This window comes from Adiantum capillus-veneris, chromosome 18 (genome assembly GCF_014529385.1).
Source record: "Adiantum capillus-veneris isolate H3 chromosome 18, ASM1452938v2, whole genome shotgun sequence".
In the NCBI taxonomy this organism is placed as follows: Eukaryota; Viridiplantae; Streptophyta; class Polypodiopsida; order Polypodiales; family Pteridaceae; genus Adiantum; species Adiantum capillus-veneris.
Window position 1 is genome coordinate 53486352 of NC_140948.1, and position 22338 is coordinate 53508689.

At 44.5% G+C, this 22338-nt stretch overlaps 1 protein-coding gene across 1 annotated transcript in view; it reads right to left on the reverse strand.

Annotated features, from left to right (window-relative positions):
- The window catches only part of LOC147435668 (leucine aminopeptidase 1-like), a 48835-nt gene that overhangs the window by 21023 nt on the left and 5474 nt on the right, over positions 1–22338 (reverse strand). The window contains exons 5-7 of the mRNA XM_086488663.1: positions 10590–10716; positions 10382–10477; positions 10224–10301 (exon numbers count right to left, since the gene is read on the reverse strand). Coding sequence (XP_086344789.1) covers positions 10224–10301; positions 10382–10477; positions 10590–10716 — 301 coding nt within the window. The remainder of the gene's footprint in view (positions 1–10223; positions 10302–10381; positions 10478–10589; positions 10717–22338) is intronic.

Below are 22338 nucleotides of genomic sequence, written 5' to 3' on the forward strand. Positions count from 1 at the left end.
CATCTTGAGGGTCAAAAATGGGCCTAATAGGTGGCTGCTCATGCTGAAATTTGACCCTTTTATGGTCATGCTTTGAGGCACAATTGTTTCGAAGCAGCCTTGCCTCATTAAAAACAACATCCCGATTGCGTACAACCCTTTTGAGCTGAGGTAACCAAATCCTGTAACCCATTTCGCCTTCTTCACCATATCCCATGAAAAGACCTTTAATGGACTTGGCATCTAGTTTGCTCCTCAACTCAGGTCTAATATGCACAAAAGCTTGGCAACCAAAAATGCGTAAATGATCATATGAAGCAAGCTTGCCAGTCCAAACCTCTTCAGGGATGTCACCTTTCAAAGACATGTGAGGGGATCGATTGCATATATGCACTGCAATTTTCAAAGCTTCTCCCAATATCCATGAGAGAGATGAGTTGTGGACAGCATGCACCTCACCCTCTCACAAAGTGTCCTATTGAATCTTTCAGCCACACCATTAGAAGAGGGGTTGTATGGCATAGTAAGCTCCCTTTTAATGGCCCAAATTTTCACAAAATTTGTTAAATTCAGCACTTGTGAACCCACCCCCCCCCCCCCCCCCCCCCCCATTGTCCGTACGCAACCATTTCAGCTTTCTACCTGTTTGGGTGGTCACAAATGCATGAAATTTCTTAAACGCAGCAAAGGCTTCATCCTTAGATTTAAGCAAATAAACCCAAATTTTCCTGGAATGATCATCAACAAAGGAGACAAAATAGCATGCACCTCCCATAGAATTAGTAGGCATGCTACATACATCAGAATGTACAAGATCAAGCACACAAGATTTACGAGAGACACCAGCGTAATAAGAACGCTTTTCTCGCTTGCCATATTCACATTCATTACAAAAGTCAAGCTTGTTCAAAGTACAAAGCTTAGAAAGACTCTTTTGCCTCATATGGCCAAGCCTCTTGTGCCATAACTCCATGTGAGAGTTAATTTCAGCCAATGCAATAAACTTGCCCAACCCGGCCTTTCCATATATGCAATAAAGTATCCCTTTGTTTGTGCCCTTTACAATCAGCCTTGAGTCTTTAGTCATTTTCCATGATCCTCTCTCAAACAAGATGCTGTAACCATGCATATCCATCTGACCAACAGATGTTTGTCTGCATCAAAAATAGAGAAACACTCCTTGATCGGAGTCGCATGAAATAAAGCACAGGAATCAACAATCCAAGTCTCGGATAATGCATCATTGACAGTCAACAAAGCATCAATAAGATCACTCTTGGTGATCTGCATGTCCTGTGAATGAACATTAAGAGAGGCATCAATGTCATAAGCATCATCATCTGACAAAGTGGCACACAAGATGTCCTCTACATCTGACAGCTCCTCAATCACAACACTAGAAGCCACATTGGCCTTCTCTTTGTCCTTTGAGCTATCCTATGCATCTGGCTTGGCCTCCTTCTTTTCTTTCTTTTTGTCTCCGCCGTTCTTTTTCCGTTCTAACTCGGCTTTGCAGTACCTGCAATCGGGTTTCTTGTGACCTTTCCTGCCACACTGATAGCAAGTCACATCACCCTTGCCTTTGCTGGCATTTCCCCTTTACTCTTACTCCTTTGTGCATAGACATTCTTCTTCTATGTCCTGCCTCTAACCATGTTGGCAGAGCTGCCTTGCTCACCACCTGCTTTCCTCCTGATTTCCTCATTCAAGATAGAACCCCTAACACCATCAAAGGTCAAATTGGGGTTATTCGACAGTGAAACCACCAATGTTTCCCATGAATCAAGTAAGGTCATAAGCAAGAAGACAGCTTTCAACTTATCATCAAAAGGAGGCAAACCTGAATCCTGTAACTGCGACAAAGTACCTGTAAACCACGACAATTGCTCTGCAGCACTCTTGGACTCATCTAGTTGCATGCCAAGAAGTTTTCGCATCAAATGCACTTGGTTAACAGGCGTTGTATTCTCATACATCGCCTTTAACTTCTCCCACACATCAAAAGCATTTGTGAGACCTTTCAAACAATGACTGTCTCATCGATCATGGCCATTTTAATGTATGTAACTGCCTTCCTATTCACGCTAACCCATGCTTCATCCATCATATTCTGTGGCTTTACCTGTTCAAGTGCCCCTTCACAATCCTTAAGAAATAGGATTCCTTGGACCTATCTTTCCAAAGGTCGAAACCTGTTCCATCGAACCTCCTAATCTCGAAGAGATTCTTCACATCCGAAGAAGATGAGGCCATAGTTGCACGAATAAGAGGGCTAATACGCTGAATTTTTAGGCAAAATGCATCAAAACCAGAGTATAGCCTCACAGAAGTGTGCACTACAGCTCCAAATGTCACAAAAGCAATTTGAGGCAAAATGGGTCGATTTACGCACAAAAAACAATTTTCGAAATTTATGCGCAGAAAATTTCAGCGAGTGAATTTGTGCTCAAAAACAACAATTTTAGTTGTTTTTAGCCTCACAAAACATACATAAGGCTAATGCACAACCTTTAGAAGCATGTATGAGCAAAAGCCCCAATTTGTAGCATCAAATTACAAAAATTGAGCCACAAATGGTCATACATAGCCAAAACTTGTCAAATATGCATAAATTGCATTGGTTTGCACTTTCCTCAAAGTAGATGCATCAAAAATACACTTGCAAAAACCTGGGTAAATCTGAAATTTGCTGAAAACACCTGTTTTGGGACCTGTTTTTCGGCAATTTCTTTGTTTTCGGGTAGCGAGGACCTAATAAAGATGTTCCCACACCTTAATACATGATTTGCAAAACCTGTATTTTGCTGTCATAACCTGTAATTTGCTGATTTTGACCTAATTTCAGCTTGTTTTAGGTCAATTTGACTTGCCGAGAGCCCTCTCGTGTCCGAGGACGAGTCCTTTGGCAATAAAATTGCAAAATCTCGCGTGAAAGTTGACCTCCTTGGCTGAAAATCAACGTTTGCAGGTTTGGGAGCAAACCCTAATTTGGCTCTGATACCAGTTAATGAGCGCGCAGTAGTGTGTGCAAGTGATAGAGCATGAGGAGATGTGCAGGCCTTGAGGCTTGGAGCGAAAGCAATATGCTGCAGAAGTGAAGCGCTAGGGAACGCAAAATAGCAGAGAGAGAGAGAGAGAGAGAGAGCGCTACTCGATTTGTAGAGGGGAATAAGTGAGTGAGCAAATGGGCTCACATTCCCTTTATTAAAAGTATAGGACCATTTTAAGTTAGTGGCCAAGTTCAATGTGAATTTGGCAAAGGTTAGTAACCTTTAAAAATGTACATAAAAGGGGTCATTTGGGCCTTTAACCCAACATATACTATGAGATACGATGCCGCCTTCACTGTCTATTCAGAGAGGGTTTTGGGCCACTTTCTAGAGTCATGAGATACCAGGATCAGAGATGCCTCGGATTATATTTATTGGAGATTCGCAAACACAGAGAGGACCTCTTGAAGAGGAGCAAAATGAGAGAGATCCAGCGACAGCTGAAGATCACATTTTTCTTTCACTCACATACAGAGGAGTTCGAGCAATCCCCACAGCATAACAACACGAAAGGCATACTGCTTGACCGGGCGATAGAGTTGGATAGCCCACACATGAGAAGCCCTCTCGATATCGACGCAGATATCGACAGAGGATCCATATCATACTGGAGTGGCATAGGAGCCGTCCCGGATACTGGCGTATATGTATATGATGCCTCGATTGTCAGAGAGCTCCATTGTATCAGCTCACCCTTTGTCTTCCCTTTGTATAAGCTTTCACCCCACCCCTACCCACTATTTTCTTTTCAGTTCTTTGTACTTTTTGTACCCAGACCTGGTATTTAGATTCACCACATGTAACCTATTGGTCGCATAGGTCATTTTGGCCTTTTGAAGACGTTAATATTACATTTCATCTCTCTCTCTCTCTCTCTCTCTCTCTCTCTCTCTCTCTCTCTCTCTCTCTCTCTCTCTCTCTCTCTCTCTCTCATTATTCAGAGAGATGCTCAAGCCAGATACATGTGGGTGAGATTGAGGGCTGAGACAGGCAGATTCTTGTACATTGCTATATGTTCAGAGACATATACATGTGGGTGAGACTGAGAGCTGAGATAGACAAATTCGTGTAGATTGCTATATGTTACTCCCCCCCCCCCCCCCCCCCCCCCCCCCCCCCCCCCGCGGCACATCAGTGTATGCCGCACCTGGAGAACAATCCCCTTTCATTGTATTAGACGAGGACATATAGGAATTTTCCAGAGATGGTGACATTATTCTCTTGCAAGACTTTAATGCCCGCACAAGAAATCATCGTACAACTTTTTATGATACCTCAAATGAGATACTGAGAAAGCTAGATATCAGTCATATGGGGCTTGATAGACACTCACAAGACGAGGAGTACACCGAGTACGGGAGATATCTGATGGAGATGAGGCCTCACATGGATTGGCCATACTTAATGGCCTACAACAATTTCCTGTAGCAACAGCAGCCGGTTTTACGTACTTCCCACACAGATATGGGGCCAACACACTGAACTATGTCCTGACACAGCCGAGCTTCATCCCTTGCATTCAGGATTTCATAATAGGACCCAGATTAGTGGGTGTAGCAGTGGATCATGCTACATTTTCAGTTTCCTTTCAATACAATACAGCTCAAATGTCGGGCGGGAAGAACACATACCCGCTATACGTTTACACCAGAGACTGACTCTGTTTATACAGAGGAGATCTATAGTCGCCTATGTAAAGCAACCAGGCCAGACTCTCAGTGGAGGAGATCACCACTTTGCTAACTGAGACTCCGCATGCTGCAGCAGCAGAGGCATGCCCACACACTCAGTCTGAGCAGAGACGTCGTCTTGGGAGCGAGCATGCCTTAGAACACTTGGTATGACGAAGAACGCAGAGAGACGAGAGCACAACTTCAAAGGGATCTTCTCCTAGGGGTCATCAATCACAAACAATCTCGGCCGACGCCTTGAGCGACGGAAGAAGCGAGCATTCCCAACTCAAATGGAGAGAGATTTATATTAGTTGTTATTGAGTAGAGACTCAGGAGAGGCATGGTATCTCTTTCATGAGCACTCACCTCTTCCTCCAATGATTACTCCCCTGATGTTTAGGGTCAGTATGCAACATCCTTATATATGGTCCCTAGACATACACCCCTTCCAAATCCTCCTGAGCCATGCCCATCTACGAGTACCTTCTTTACCACTAAGATTGTATAGACAACCATTGACACGATGAAGACGAGAAGGGCATATGATCATGATGGTCCAGTAGCAGAGCACTTTATACATGCTAGAGATATGCTGACAAAGGTTCTTCCAGTTCTGTTCAATCATGTCATGTGTGAGGGTCTACTTGAGACTTGGAGAGTGCTATTGTGCCTATCTTCAAGACAAGGGATCCTATGGTGCCCGGAAACTACGGTACTATTATGATTGGACACACGTTGGACAGAAGTTCTCCTTCGGAGTGTTCGAAATTCCAAAGTCCTAGTTTCCCCTCCTGGCTTGGATAGCTTATACCGGTCATGCTCGCTTCTTCTCACCCATCCTCGGACCTTGTCTTCAACTGCTTCATGTGGTTGTCCTTAGTCGGTGTCTCTAACATTGGACATGAGGCTTCTTTGCCATCCTCAATGGAGTTACCTGCTGAGCTAGTTGGTAGGGCACTGTTTATTCTCTTCACAAGAGGTTTTCCCCCTGAAGGTTCTCAATTGTATCAGTTTATTCACTAGTGTCAGTTTATCAGCCCTTCCATTGTCAAGTCCAGTTGTATCAGTTTTGTACTTTTGTATTGTTGAAGGAACACGCTCAACATTGGGTGTTTTTCAATGATAGAAATCACCTCCATGAGAGAGAGAGAGAGAGAGAGAGAGAGAAATGAAATGAAATGAAATGGAATGTTATATTAACGTCTTCAAAAGGCCAAAATGACCTATGAGACCAGAGCGTTACAATGTGGTGGATCTGATACAAAGAGCAACAAAATGAAATGACAAAATGATAAATATAAATATTATGAAATCCTAAGCTGGTAAGTGTGAACTAAGCAGCTAGCCGAGATAGCTAAATCACAAGTCACAAGAGATCCAGCATTGGTCGCTGTCGGATCTCATCAATCTCATCCATGGTCAGCAGTCTGACCAGGTGTCGAGCATGTCAGGCCAAAGTGATCTGAATCCTCTGATGTAGCCTCAGTAGATGTTGTGTAGTCCTCCGTAGTGGGCGTCTCGATCTCCCGAACTCAATCGCTCGATCGATCAATGTGCCTCTGATGTGAGGCGACAAGATCTGTTGTGGTAGTAGCTCCTCCAAGTGTCAAAGTGTCTGCTCTAAATAAGTCTATGATGTGTCTCTGAGACTGGCTAACCTCTCCTCTCATCAGGCTCTCTGTGTCTGCGCAACTCGAGCAGAAACAAACCCAGGCATCTTTGATCCTCGTACCTCATGACTTTGGAGAGTGGTCCAAAGCCCTCTCTAAACAAGCAGTGAAAGTGGCCTCGTATCTCGTAGTAGAAAGGGCAGTGGCGTGTGTAATGTAACTCTGTCTCAGGCTCCATGTCACACAAGGGGTACGTCCTGGCCTCTGCTGGTACTCCGTTGTATCTCCCAGTCTCGATCCGCAATTGGTGTGAAGATGTGTATCTGGCAAATAGCACACGACAAGTGGTGTCCATGTATCTGGGCCTCGTCACAAACCATCCGCCGTAAGCTGGAAAAGATGCTCTCTATAGAAAGCCATCTTCGTACCCAACTCCTATGCTGGCTATATCCATGTCCTCCTGGTCTCTAGCTGAGTCAGGTCTTGGCGGGTGAGCCTAGTGATCTTGGACTGTGTAAGAGTCAAGGAGGGTGTATCCAATGATTACAGGAAGGGGGGCAATCTATCTATACTGAACTTATGCGCTCGGAACCATGATGGCATCTCCCCATACCAACATGTTGTGTCTACCTGCATGGCTAACTGTCGAGAGGACTCAAGTGCAAGGCGGGCATATCTGTCTCTGGGAAGTTCCCACATGCGGTGTATGAATGAGACAGACCTGGTGAGCGCCTCAACCACTAGTGGGGAGGCAGCTAGCTCTGCTCGGATAATGGCACGTGGTATTGAAGCCTTGGCTCTAATGAGCCGCGAGATCATAGAGACTAGGGGCTTCTCCATGTCCCCCATCCATCATTGCGACCTGTCCTCCCGTGATGATCCAATGAAGGCCCCCAGATCTCAGCTCCATAGCGCAATGCAGAAGCCACCAAAGTGTCAAAGAGCAAACCTTCGTCCGAGGCTCCTGAAACTGAACCTATGAACACATCCTCTCCAATCTTCCCAATGCCAAATGGGCTCTCGTCAATCTAGCCTCTGCTACTCTCCTTGATGAAAATGTTCGTCCACTAAAAACCACTCCAAGGTAAGCGTTAGCATTTGTATACTCAATCGTCTCCTGGCCGTATGTGAATGTGGGCGCTGACCTCCCGATCCATTGTGGGGTGGTGTTAAATACCATGACCTTGGTTTTACCAAGGTTGACAGACAAACCACTTTCATGGGCAAACCTATGCAAAGCATCCAAGTGACGTTGCATCCCCTCCGGAGAGTCGGAGATCAACACAATATCATCAGCATATAACAATAGGGGAATCCATGTCCTTGCCAGCGGTGCACCTCTATCCCTATCTCTCTCAATGTAGTCAAAAACCTCATCCACATACATACCAAATAGAGTAGGAGAGAGCGGGCAGTCCTGCTTCACCCCAATAGTGGAGTGAACCGGTGTAGATAGACCCTCTGAGGTGCGTACATGCCCTACTACTGATATGTACAATGCCATGATCCCCCAAATGAGCTCTGTGGGTCCTCCCATCTCCTATAATCGTCGCATCAATCTAGCTCTGGGCATTGTGTCAAATGCTTTACGGAAGTCCACCAAGCTACAATAGATCCATCTCCCACTGGATTTGCCCTCCTCGATGATGGCCCTGAGTGTCAAGATATGGTCAAGAGTAGAAAAACCTCTCCTGAACCCTGCCTGCCCAGTTGCACCATCTACTCAGCTGCTACTCAAGAATGGATGCGTACAACCGTGCCAATGAGTGTCCAATCATGATAGTGCGATAATTCCCAGGCTCCATAGGGTCTCCTGATTTGAAGATAGATACAATCATAGATAGACTCCAAGTATCATGCAAGCCCTCACACATGGCACGATTAAACATGACTCCTAGAAGCTCTGCTAGTAGATCTCTGGCATGCATGAAATGCTCAGCCATCATGATCATATGCTCTCCCAATCCTCATCCTGTCAATGGCCTTCTTCACCATCTCAGCAGTGAAAAAAGCACATGTATGTGGGCATGGATCGGGGGGGTCGAGAAGGGGCGGCTGTCCAGAAACTGTGTACAAAGATGATGAGTACTGACCCCAAGTCTCTGTAGAGGTAATTGGGGGGGGGGGGGAGGGGGGGGGACAATGAAGGTGGGATCTCGTAAGTCCATAGTCAGGACTCAAAGATTCTTCAAGAAAAAAACTGGGAGAGGTTTTTGGTTCTCTCCCAACCCTCAAGGTCTCCCTTGCTCTGTTGCCAGAGCAAGTACTTTCTTTATTCTTGCACAATGCTGATACAATGACTAAATGTTGAGATGCTCATGCTAATGGGTACTGGGTACCGGGTACTGAGGTACTGTAGGGATACTGAGGTATTGAGGTTCTATGTCGAAGACGAGGAGGTCGATGACGAGGTCTATGTCAAAGACGATGAAGACGACGAGGTACTAAGGGTCTTTGTCGACGAAGGTGAAGTCGACGACGGTTCTGTGTCGATGACGATGAAGTCGACAACGGTTCTGTGTCGAAGACAGTGATGTCGACGACGGGTACTGTTGGTCTATGTCGAAGACGATGATGTCGACGACGGGTACTGTCGGTCTATGTCGACGACGACGATGGTGACGACGATGGTGTCATCGTCAACTCCAGGACTACGATGACGATGATGAAGGTGTGTCGTCAAGATAGGAATCTGCAATGACGATGGCGATGGTGTCGTCGTCAAGATAGGGACTTCGACGACGATGACGATGGCGGCGACGACAACGTCAAGGCTAAAAAATGAAAACGTTGGGCTGTCTGCTAAAATCTGAAAACGCCAAGCTGATTAGGTCTTCTTCTTGAGAAAACGCTAGGGCTTTTGCTGAGGTGCTGCCTGCCAGCCTCCTTGTGTCCCTGCTTCTTCTGCTTCTCCAGAGTGCCCAATGGGTTTCTTTTATAGATCTTTAGCAATTTGCCCTACCTACTTTTCCAACAAACTTACAAAAAGAATTCCAAAAGTCACTTCCAATAAAATGACTTATAAGAGGTGGTTCACGCGGTAAAATGCTTGCATGATGAAATGAATGTTCCCGTGCAAGAGAGAGTATGCAAGTGTGACCGGCATGCGCATGCACGTCCTACTAGAGGCTCACAAAGGTGCTAGGCTCAGTTCTAAGCTAAGACTCATGCTAGACTATGGTAGAAGCGTGTCCACGTGGCGCAAGTGAAGTGCGCACGTGACATGAAAGAGAGAGAGAGAGAGAGAGAGAGAGAGAGAGAGAGAGAGAGAGAGACGAAATGTTATATTAAACGTCTTCAAAAGGCCAAAATGACCTATGAGGTCCAAAAAAATACATCTTGAGAGAATTTAATAAAGTGTATGAAAGAAACTGAAACTGAAAGGAAGAAACTAAGAGAAACTGAAACTGAAACCAAAAAAGCTCGAATAAAATTGTAGGACACTATGGGGGGGTGACTAGGAGCTCTCTAGCAAAAACAAAGATACAATCTCATAAGGGCTCAAGAGGATAAAAACATCATCATCATCATTGCCGTCAGTGTTCCATGATGTCCAACATCAGTCGCTAACAAATCTCGTTGATGTCCTCCATGGTCAGTACTCTGACTGGGCGTCTCCCATGCTGCAGTAGAGTAGTCCTGATCTTCTGCTGTAATCTCCGCGGGGGAGAGAGAGAGAGAGAGAGAGAGAGAGAGAGAGAGAGAGAGAGAGAGAGCTTTATGAAAGCAAAACCTCACAACTAAACATTGTTGTGAACAAAAAAGGTCACTAAGCACTCATGGGATGGCTTCATTGCTATGCACTCATCCAGTAGTTGATAGGCCAGCATAGAAGCAACCATTCCTTCATGTACTAACTAGAGCAAGATTAGACAACAAAAAAAGCAAGATAGATAATGGTGGAAATGAACCTTGTGGACTCCTTGCTTGCATGAGTACACTAAAGCATCAGCCAAAGTGAGTCTGCCTTCGGCATCTGTATTGTTAACCTAATTCAGATGAAAAAAAATATTAATTACTTTCATAACATTTTGTACTAAATCTTGGCGTGAAATGTGCTTCTTCATACCTCTATGGTTTTACCATTTGAAGCTGTTAGTATGTCTCCAGGCCTCATGCCTGTGCCGCTTACCATGTTTTCACAAGCAGCAACAACAAAGTGTACCTTCATTACAGCACTACAAACACATGAGCTCAAGCTTATATCCTAACAACCCTGATTTCAAACAGTATACTTATGTTCAGTTGATAAAGCACTGAATGCAGAGACTGCCTACCTCAACTCCAAGAGGACGTATTGCTGCAATTGCTTTTGCAGCCCCCAAAGCAGCCCCAGCACCTCCCATGTCAAACTTCATCAACTCAATCATTGAGCCTGCCCCAGCTTTCAGATTATAGCCACCACTGCAAAACATACAAGATGCTGCTTCAATCAAAAACATTAACTACTTATAATAAAATGCCTTTTAAAATTATCTATCCATGAAAAATCCTTCAAGCTTTGAATCACATAGCAAGTAAAAGTCCCTTAAAGCATAGAACAGAACAAGGTATAATACAATGTGGTGATATTGGCCTAATCAGCGGACATATTGTGCACGCTAGAGAAATGTTTGCAATACTTTGGTTCACACATTTAACATGGCCGAGTGAACCCTTTCATGTGACGTGAGTTCAGCACTGACAATTGTGGCTACATACATAAGTCGAGGGACTTTAGTTTTCTCACTTACTACTATCATGATTGGCCATAGATTGGCCAGCTATAATCTTGTACCATAGTTACCGTGGAACGCCACCCCAAGGGCAGGAAATGCCGGATCGGCGTTCCGGCAGGGGAGGGGGGGTGGGGGGGTACATGGCACGGAACAGGCCAGATGTTCCGCAGAGGCATTTGATACCGGAATGGTTGGGAATGGGCAGATTTTCAGATTTGGGTGATTTGTCTTGTGAACCTTCCCCTTATTAAATGTCCCTTCCCCTACCCCTTACCTTCACAATGCACACAAGCTTTCAAGGGCCAAAGCCCAAGCTCTACCCTCTCGAGTCTCGACTCTCAAGCTCTAGCCTCTTTCAAGCTTTCAAGTCTAGACTCTACAAGGCTAAAAGCTCTCCCCCTCTCTCTCACAACTTTCAAGCTCTCTCTCCCCTCTCAAGCTCTCAAGTCTACACGACACACGTTTGCCATAGTAAGGCTGAACGGTCTTCAAATCAAGTATTTTGTGAGTGTTAAAGAGTCAAAGGACTCTGATACTACTTCTATTCAATCACACAGAGCTTAAAATTGCATTATTTGCATGTTTTTATGCCTCCCGTTCCGCGCCGTTCCCGTTCCGGACCCCTCCCCATTCTCTCGTTCCACAAGGATCCCGTGCCCGTTCCGGTTCCGTGTTCCACGTAACTTTGACTTACACAATATAGACAACTACCAACAAGAGGCTACAAAGCTCTGCAGAATAGAATGCCAGAATGGAGGCACCACACACACACACACACACACACCCTTTTTTCCCTTTCTATATATAAGGGAGCAGCAAAAATGCCCGACCCACATAGATAAAAACCCTCAACCAAAAATCCAAGAAAATATGAAAAACTGGGAAGAAATAGGGTGCCCAGCAAAAGGCCACAAGTGGCTGGCCGACCATATTTGGAACATCCCATCACATGCCTAGAATCTAGAAAGCCCTCACAAGGCCGAGCACAGCCACAAAGAAACCCTCACAAGATCTAAACAGGGAAACCAAGGAGATGACCTCCAAAACCCCTACAGTTTTACCATGCATCCAGTTTATCATATCAAAGTCAAGGCTACCAGAAGGAATAGCAGACACGACCGCACGAGTGTCCTATCAAAGGGTAGCTATCACGTGCACATCTGTCATTCCCTGTATCGGATACTCGCGTCTGAAACACGGAACAGGGATCCGTAACGGGATATTAGGATGGGAACGGGGAACGAGGACCTGAATGGACATTCCCTGTAACTATGATGTGTACGTGGACAAGTTGTTTCTACATGTAGGGTTTAGGTAGCCTAGGAAGTGTTATGGCAACCTTGTAAGCCTCTGCGCAGGCCATGCATGTCCAAGCACTTAGAGTAGTTACATACCCTCTGATTGCACAACCCAGGATCATTAGCATCATGATACAGTACCTAGCATGAGCATTTTCCACCGCATGGTTCCAGTTTCCGACCTCGCGTGTGAAACACCTCTTAAAGTCATTTTATTAAAAGTGACTTTTGGAATTCTTTTTTGTAAGTTTGTTGGGAAGCTTGCCCTACCCAACATCCATTTCCTATAAATGAAGACCTAGCGCTACAGAAGAAGGCACAAGAGGCATGGACAAAGGGAGGCAGGCACCACAGCAGATAGGCAGCACCTCACCAGGAGCCCTAGCGTTTCTCAAGAAGAAGACCAGCATTTTTGCACCAGCAAACCAGCGTTTTCAGATTTCAGCCTTAGCCTCGCGAGAACCCATACTCCCATTGCAGATCCTCGCCGCATCAACACACCTACAGTCAAATCAACCTAGCATTTTTAGTTCTAGCCAGATCAGCCTAGCGTTTTGCAGATTCAGCCCAGCAGCCTACCGTTTTTGCTTTTCAGCCCTTAGCCACGTCAGATCCGACCCGATTCAGTAGCAAATCCTTGCCACAAGTGCCATCTTGTTGCAAATCTGCCAGTAGACATTTTTCAGCCCAAAACAGCCCTAGCGTTTTGCAGTTTTCAATCAAACCAGTCAACGTTTTTGCATTCAACCCTTGCTCGACTCGGGTTGCAGATCAGCCTTGTAGCGGTGCAACAGTTGCAGATCCATAGCAGAGCATCTAGCGTTTTCAGTTTTTAGCCTTAATGCCATCGTCGTCATCGACATCGTCATCGTCATCACAGATCCCTATCTTGACAACGACACCTTCGTCACCATCGTCATAGATGCCGGACTTGACGACAACACCTTCGTCATCGTCACAGTCTCCATCGTCGTCATCGACATAGTCATCATCAAGTCCCACAGCATCTAGAAGCATTGTACCAGACTTTGTGCAATCTAAAGCAAATACCTCTCTAGCAATAGAGAGGAGGGCCCTTGGAGGGGGGGTTTGGGACCCCATCTGGTGTCGTGTCTTCTCTCTTTCTCTCTCTAGCACTCTCACTCACTGCATTCCACTCTTGTGTTTGTTCATTGCACATTTGATGAGCGCGAAGGGGTGTGTGCAAAAGAAAGAGCACGCGAAGGAGTGAAGGGTGTGCACCTTAGAGAGGGGCGAGTGCAAGCAGAGTGGAGGGCGCTAGCAGAAACGAAGAGGGAGAGAGAGAGAGAGCGCTACTCGATGGCTGGGGGAATAAGTGAGTGAGTATAAATAAACTCACATTCCCTTTATTAAAATGTATAGGACCAATGTAAAGTTAGCCAAAGGTTAATAACCTTTAAACTATACACAAAAGGGGACCATTTGGGCCTTTAACCCAACAACCTCCCACTTAAAAGGCATAAATGGTACCTTTAAGCTCCGTGACTCCCACCATCTCTATGCATAGATGATGTTGTGCTTTGGATAAGCACTTAGTGAGAGCATCTGCTGGATTTTGTGATGTATGGACTTTAACCAATGTAATAAGGCCATCCTCAAGCACTTCTCGAATGAAGTGATACCGCACATCAATATGCTTTGTGCGTGCATGAAACATGGCATTCTTTGCCAGATATGGCACTCTGGCTATCACAACCAAGCATAAGTGCCTTGGCAGGCAAACCAAACTCACTGCATAAGCGTGCTAACTAAATGGCTTCTTTGGAAGCCTCAGTGGCTAAAATATATTCAGCCTCTGTAGTAGACAATGCAACGATCTTTTGCAATCCAGAACACCATGAAACAGCGCCTCCCGCAAGAGTAAACACATAGCCACTTGTGGATTTCCGTGTATCTACATCACCAGCCATGTCAGAGTCACAAAATCCCTTCAACTCCAATGGTCACTTACCATAGCAAAGGCATTTGTTTTTAGTCCCTTTCAAGTACCTCATAATGGACTCCACTGCATCCCAATGCAACCTGCCTGGATTAGCCATAAATCGGCTCACAGCTCCCACTGCATGGGCTATGTCAGGCCTAGTAGCAACCATAGCATACATAAGTGAGCCACAAGCTGAAGCGTAAGGCACACTTTGCATGTCATTGGCTTCTTTCTTTGACTTGGGACAATCATCCTTGGAGATCTTGACATATGGCTGTAATGGCACACCAAGAGCCTTTGCTTCAACCATGTTAAATCTGTCCAACACCTTGTCAATGTACTTTTCTTGCGACAAATACAATAGGCGCTTGTCTCTTTGCCTTGTAACACGCATTCCAAGTATATGTTCAGTTGCCCCAAGGTCTTTCATTGAAAATGCAGATTTCAGTTGTCCTTTAAGAGCATCAACAATGCTTCTTTTCTTTGCAACTATCAACATATCATCAACATAGAGCACAAGTATGATAGGGCTGCCATCCTCATCACGTTTGGTATACAAACAATGGTCTGCATGGCTTCTTTTGTAACCATGTTTAAGCATGAAGCGATCAAACTTCTTGTACCATTGTCTACATGATTGTTTCAGCCCCTACAAGCTTCTATTGAGCATACATACCAAATGTTCCTTGCCAGGAATAACAAAACCCTCGGGTTGCTTCATGTAAAGCTCTTCTTCCACATCACCATGTAAGAAAGTAGTATGTACATCCATTTGGTCCATTTCCAAATCAAGAGCAGTCACTATGGCAAACAAAACACGCAAAGTGGTCATCTTCACAACAGGAGAGAACACTTCCTGAAAGTCTATGCCCTTGGTTTGAACATATCCCTTTGCAACTAGCCTTGCCTTATACTTGGGTTTTGCATCAACTGTCTTGATTTTATACACCTTTGTTAGGAATAGCCTTCCTTCCTTTGGGCAATTCCACCAAATCCCAAGTATGATTAGCATGCAAAGCTTTAATCTCTTCCTGCATAGCAAGCTCACACTTGTCGTTGTGCTCACATGTCTTTGCCTCTTTATACGTGAGAGGCTCTCCCTCATCTGTCAACATAATGTAATGCAACGAGGGATCATATCTACTCACAAGCCGTCTTTGATGAGTAGACCACCTCAGCCAATGATCCTCATTATCCGGCAATGGGTTTACATCAGGTGGCATGATAAAATCATCTACAATGGGCTGATGTACATCATTTTCAGCACCATTTTCAGCAATGTTTCGTGGCTGCAAATGCCCTTCAGGAGCCTCAATTTGTTGCCCAACATCATCTGGCTCAAACACCACTGAATCATCTACATTTTCAGCCATATGTGGTGCATCTTGAGGGTCAAAAGTAGGCCTAACAGGTGGCTGGTCATGCTGAAATTTGACCCTTTTATGGTCATGCTTTGAGACACAATTGTTTTGAAGCAGCCTTGCCTCATTAAAAACAACATCTCGGCTGCGTACAACCCTTTTGAGCTGAGGTAACCAAATCTTGTAACCCATTTCGCCTTCTTCACCATATCCCATGAACAGGCCTTTAATAGACTTTGCATCTAGTTTACTCCTTAACTCAGGTCTAACATGCACAAAGGCCTCGCAACCAAAAATGCGTAAGTGATCATATGAAGCAGGCTTGCCAGACCAAACCTCTTCAGGGATGTCACCTTTCAAAGACATGTGAGGGGATCGATTGCATATATGCACTGCAGTTTTCAAAGCTTCTTCCCAAATCCATGAGAGAGATTAGTTGTGGACAGCATGCATCTCACCCTCTCACAAAGTGTCCTATTGAATTTTTCAATCACACCATTAGAAGAGGGACAAGCCTGAATCCTGTAACTGTGACAAAATATCTGCGAACAACGACAAGTGTTGCAACGCTCTTGGACTCATCTAGTTGCATGCCGACAAGTTTTCGCATCAAATGCACTTGGTTGACAGGCGTTGTATTCTCATACATTCCCTTTAACTTCTCCCACACATCAAAAGCACTTGTGAGACCTTTCACATCAATGACTGTCTCATCGGTCATTGCCATTTTAATGTATGTAATTGCCTTCCTGTTCAGGCTAACCCATGCTTCATCCGTCATATTCTGTGGCTTTACCTGTTCAAGTGGCCCTTAACAATCCTTAAGAAATAGGATTCCTTGGATCCTGTCTTTCCAAAGGTCGAAACCTGTTCCATTGAACCTACTAATCTCGAAGAGATTCTTCACATCCCAAGAAGATGAGGCCATATTTGCACGAATAAGAGGGCTACTACGCTGAATTTTTGGGCAAAATGCCTAAAAACCGGAGTATAGCCTCACATAGGTGTGCACTACAGCTCCAAATAGTCACAGGAACAATTTGGGGCAAAATAGGTGGATTTAAACACAAAAAACAATTTCTGAAATTTATGCGCAGGAAATTTCAGCGAGCGAATTCGTACTTAAAAACAACAATTTTAGTTGTTTTTAGCCTAACAAAACATACATAAGGCTAATGCACAGCCTTTAGAAGCATGTATGAGCAAAAGCCCCAATTTGTAGCACCAAATTGCACGAAATTGAGCCATAGATGGTCATACATAGCCAAAACTTGTCAAACATGCGTAGATTGCATCAATTTGCACTTTCCCCAATGTAGTCGCATCATAAAAACACTTGCAAAAACCTGCGTAAATCTGAAATTTGCTGAAAACACCTGTTTTTCGGCAATTTCAGTGTTTTCGGGTAACGGGGACTTAGCAAAGATGTTCCCACACCTTAATACTGTAACAAACTGTTGACGTATCAAAGCCTAAAGAATGGAGTCAACGTACAGATGTGGTCGAGAGGCCTAAACCCTAATGTCTACCAAAAACCCTAACTGTTGAAACCCTAATGCTGTTGAAACCCTAATGCTGGAAACCCTAACCCTGAAACCTGCAAACCCTAATTCTGAAAACCCTAACCCTAAAACCTACAAACCCTAATTTCTGCCAAAAACCCTAACCCTAACCCTAAGGCAGCAGACAAATTCCGAAAATTGTGCTGACATGATGAATGACAGGCTGTACGGATTTCCGCGTTTTGCGCTGGCTGATGACGTGGCAGGCTGTACAGATTTCCATAAATTGCGCTCGCAGCTTTTTGGCTTTGCTTTTGAACCAGAAGCTTTTGAGTTTTAAAGGCTTTTTACTATAACTGCTTTTCAGGCCAAGGGCCTTTAAATATGAGGCTAGGGCTCATTCTCTAGCATGCTTCAATACGAAGGTGCAGAGTCTGGAGTACAGGCTTGTACTGTGTTGATGCAATATAAAGAAATACCAAAAGGGGCGCCAAGATTTGGGGCCAATACTCTCTGGGGTGGAATTCCGCCACTCCTTGTCGCGTGCCGTCTCTCTCTCTCCATTTCAGTTCAATTGTTATTTGAAGTGCTTAAAGTTGTTCAATCTGTTCTTTTCTATTGGCACATGGTGCCTGTCACAAATTCCGCCACTCCGTGTCGCGTGCCATCTCTCTCTCTCTCCATTTCAGTTCAGTTGTTATTTGAAGTGCTTAAAGTTGTTCAGTCTGTTCTTTTCTATTGGCACGTGGTGCCCGTCTTGTGACGAATACATCATTTGCAAAACCTGTATTTTGCTGTCATAACCTATAATTTGCTGATTTTGACCTAATTTCAGCTTGTTTTAGGTCAACTTGGCTTGCCGGGAGCTCTCTAGTGTCCGGGGACGAGTCCTTTGGCGATGAAATTGCAAAATCTCGCGTGAAAGTTGACCTCCTTGGCTGAAAATCAGCGTTTGCAGGTTTGGGAGCAAACCCCCATTGGGCTCTGATACGAGTTAATGAGCGCGAAGCGGTGTGTGCAAGTGAAAGAGCATGCGAAGGAGTGCAGGGTGTGCACCTTGGAGAGGGGCGAGTGCAAGCAGAGTAGAGGGCGCTAGCAGAACGAAGAGGGAGGGAGAGAGAGAGAGAGAGAGAGAGAGAGAGCGCTACTCGATGGCTGGGGGAATAAGTGAGTGAGTTAAAATGAACTCACATTCCCTTTATTGAAATGTATAGAACCAATTTAAAGTTAGTGGGCCAAGTTCACATGCCAAGTTCAATGTGAACTTGGCCAAAGGTTAATAACCTTTAAACTATACACAAAAGGGAGCCATTTGGGCCTTTAACCCAACAACATTCTCTCATTAAGTCAAGGAAGGCTCTCCCTTCCCGTCAATAAAAGGAACCTTGAGCACTTACTGTTCACTCATCCTGAGCCATACACAATTATTCACTTCCGCTGCAATGTGATTGCTATGTCTTGGGACTACCATCGCCGCTAGAGGAACACAATCTGTCCGAGAGTTTATGGATGATGCTGCAAACGACTACGACCTTATGGAAGGAATCTAACCCTAGCAGGTTTCAAGATAGAAAGTAAGTCGACTTTTTGAGCTCGACTGATGTTGAGATTGCTTTTTAAGTTTGAATTTTTGTTTGAGAATCTATTTGAGAACTTGTTTGGTGATCCTTTTTGGAATTTGTTTGGTGTCTGTTTTCAACCTGTCTTGGTGCGGATTTGAACTATTTGACTCTAATTTAAATATGAAAGCGTGAAGCAGAAGGTACCAGTAGGTGCGCGTCGCGATGTAGTGTAGGATTGGGGCAAACCAAACCTCCCACTCAAAGGCATAAATGACACCTTTAAGTTAACCAACTCCCACCAATTGTATGCAATGCTCATGTTGAGCCTTAGCAAGACTCTTGGTGAGAACATCTGCAGGGTTATCCTCTGTATGGATCTTAGTCAAGGTGACTAGACCATCCTCCAATACTTGACGTATGAAGTGGTACCGCGCATCTATGTGTTTGGTACGCGCATGAAACATGGCATTTTTGGCTAAGTAGACAGCACTCTGGCTATCACAACCCAACACGGGTGTATAAGCAAGCATGCCAAGTTCTTTTGCAAGTCTGCCTAACCAAATGGTCTCCTTTGAAGCCTCTGTGGCTGAAATATATTCAACCTCAGTAGTACTCAATGCCACAATTTTTTGCAACCTAGAACACCAAGAGACTGCACCACCAGCAATGGCAAATACATATCCATTGGTAGATTTCCTAGTATCCATGTCACCTGCCATGTCTGCATCACCATATCCCTGCAACTTTAAGTCACTTTTTCCATAACAAATACACTTTGATTGTTTACCTTTCAAATATCTCAAAATGCATTTGACAGCTTCCCAATGCACTTTGCCAAGATTCGACATGTATCGACTAACAACTCCCACTGCATAAGCAATGTCGGGACAAGTTGCGACCATAGTATACATAAGAGAACCACAACCTGATGCATATGGGATTTCCTTCATTGCTTTCAATACCACCTCATCTTTTGGGCAATCTGCTTTGCTAAGCTTAGTGTATGGAGGTAAAGGTACTCCAATAGGCTTAGCATCCATATTAAACCTGTCAAGTACTTTTGCAATGTACCTTTCTTGAGATAAAAACAGCAATTTCAGCTCTCTCTTTTAATACGCATGCCCAAATTATGCTCTGCATCACCCAAATCCTTCATAGCAAATGTTGAATTTAGCTTACATTTCAGAGCATCAAGACTAGTCTTATGTTTCCCGGCAAGCAGCATGTCATCAACATAGAGAACAAGAATGATGGGACTACCATCTTCATCCCTTTTCGTATATAAACAATGATCTGCATGGCTGCGTTTAAAGCTTTGAGACAGCATAAAAGTGTCAAACTTCTTATACCGCTGCCGTGATGATTGTCTCAAACCATACAAAGCCCTTTTCAGTTTGCATACAAGTTCTACAAAACCTTCAGGTTGTTTCATGTATATGTCCTCTTCAATGTCACCATACAAAAACGTTGTCTTTACATCCATTTGATTCAATTCGAAATCAAGCACTGATGTCGATGCAAGTTGAGAAACTACGATGCAACGAGTATCTAGGTTGTCGACGACGGCGTCGATGAGATTGACATACTAACTGATGTACGGGATCTACTATGGTCTGGCTGCTGAAAAACGCTGAAGTTGCTGTGGATTGGGCTACTGAAAAATGATGTTTCAAGTTGTCCAAAAAACGTTGTTTTGCTGAGTCATGGAATCACTGGAATGCTGCCTTGAATTGCTGATATGTTGGCTGAAAGAACGCTGCAATGCACGGGCTGAAATCGCTGATCTGAAGGCTCACTAACGCTGGTCCTGCATGCTGAAAAACGCTGATCTGCAATGCTGCAAACGATGGCCAAAGGCTAATGAAAAACGTTGGCTCTTGCTTGAGGAAAACGCCAGGTCTTCAATGGTTCTTGCTTGAGAAGTTGCATGTTGAGCAAGTGCTCCTGCTGTCTCTTCTGCCAAAAAGTGCTAGCGCTAGGTTTCTATATATACAAACTTAGTAAATTTGCCCTACCTAGTTTCCAACAAAAGTCACTTAATAAATAAGTGAAAAATGTCAAAAATAGGGAAAATAGGTTTAATGCACTGGAAAATGATCCTGATGGAATCTGATGAAATCTAATGATCATGTTGTGTGCAACCAGAGAATATGCATCTCCTCTAACTGTCTAGACATGCACGGTCTGCGAACAGACTCACAAAAGTGCCAGAACACTTCCTAATCTAACTGAACTGAACCCATGTCATGAAGTAGCTTGTCCACGTACACATAGGGTTAGATGTGCACGTGACAATTTGACAAAGGTTTTGCCTTGCATAAGCCTTAAGAAGTTTATAACCAACAAATCTCACCTATAGAGGGGAGAGCAGAGCTAGCGATCTCATCTAGTTGCAGGTAGCACCCAAATCAACTGCATTGAGTGCTCCCATTGCTGCCCATCATCGGTATTATCGAGGTCTGCATTTCCAACCCTTCATTCCTCTCACATCGGGAGTGCAAATCAGCCCCAGACCTACCCTTAGTGGCCATCTGCAACCCCACATGGAGAAGGTGCATCAAATCAGCCACGGAGATGCTTCACCTTGAAGAGTTACCGCGGTTACATTCCCCATTCAAGTCAGTAGAGTTTGCAATTCAGATATTCAAAAGTAAATACCATGTCAACAACGGTGTGGAGGGCCCTTGAGAGGGTTGGTTGAGACCCCACCAGGTGTCATTTTCCTCCTCCTCTCTCTCTCTCTCTCTCTCTCTCTCTCTCTCTCTCTCTCTCTCTCTCTACACGTCTCTACCTCTCTCTCTCATTCCCTCTCTTCAAGGAAACCCTCTCTTCAGAGAAATAAAAGAAACCATCATTCATGCTAAGAAGCAATCATTAACGCAAGGAAAGAGTCAAGATTTGTGGAAGTGTAAAACCTAGATCTTCACCATTTCAAGTCCGTTGCACCTAACAAGAGACTACCCTTAGGAGCAGAGAACCAACACATGGAGGATCCATACAGAGGCAGATCGCTACTTTTTACAGAGGGACTACTCAAGATGGCCTACCACAGGTTACCCAGTCACACCCTCATTGGGGCATTCTCCTTGATCGTGCCATCCAGCTTGGCCGCTCATGACACCCGATGATGCGAGGATCTTCACACCGTAGACAATATCACATTGGAGGCTACGGAGTAACATTAAGCGACATCGAGCACAACCCACCCCCCCCCCCCCGCCCAAAGAGCTGACCATGGAGGACATTGAGGCCATATGGCAAAGACCCATGAGAGAGTTCATGGGATGATCACCATTCCCTACTTTCCCCACTGTGCACCTCATTAGCCCTCATGTGATTGTACCCCTCCATATGTTTTGAGCCGATGTACTATGTGATGATGAGGATGTAGGCTAGGCTTACATACCTACCCACTCCAGGTACCCTCATTCATTTTTATTTTTATTTTTATTTTTTATCTTTATGATCCCCTGACACTATACTAGAGTCACACATGGATGTAACCTTTTGGTCTCATACGTCGTTTTGGCCTTTTCAAGATATATACCTTCATAAGTTCAAAATAGTTTGAACTCACGAAATATAAGAGAGGATAAAACACTCATAAAACTACAAAAGCAAGGGACACCAAAAAAAAAAA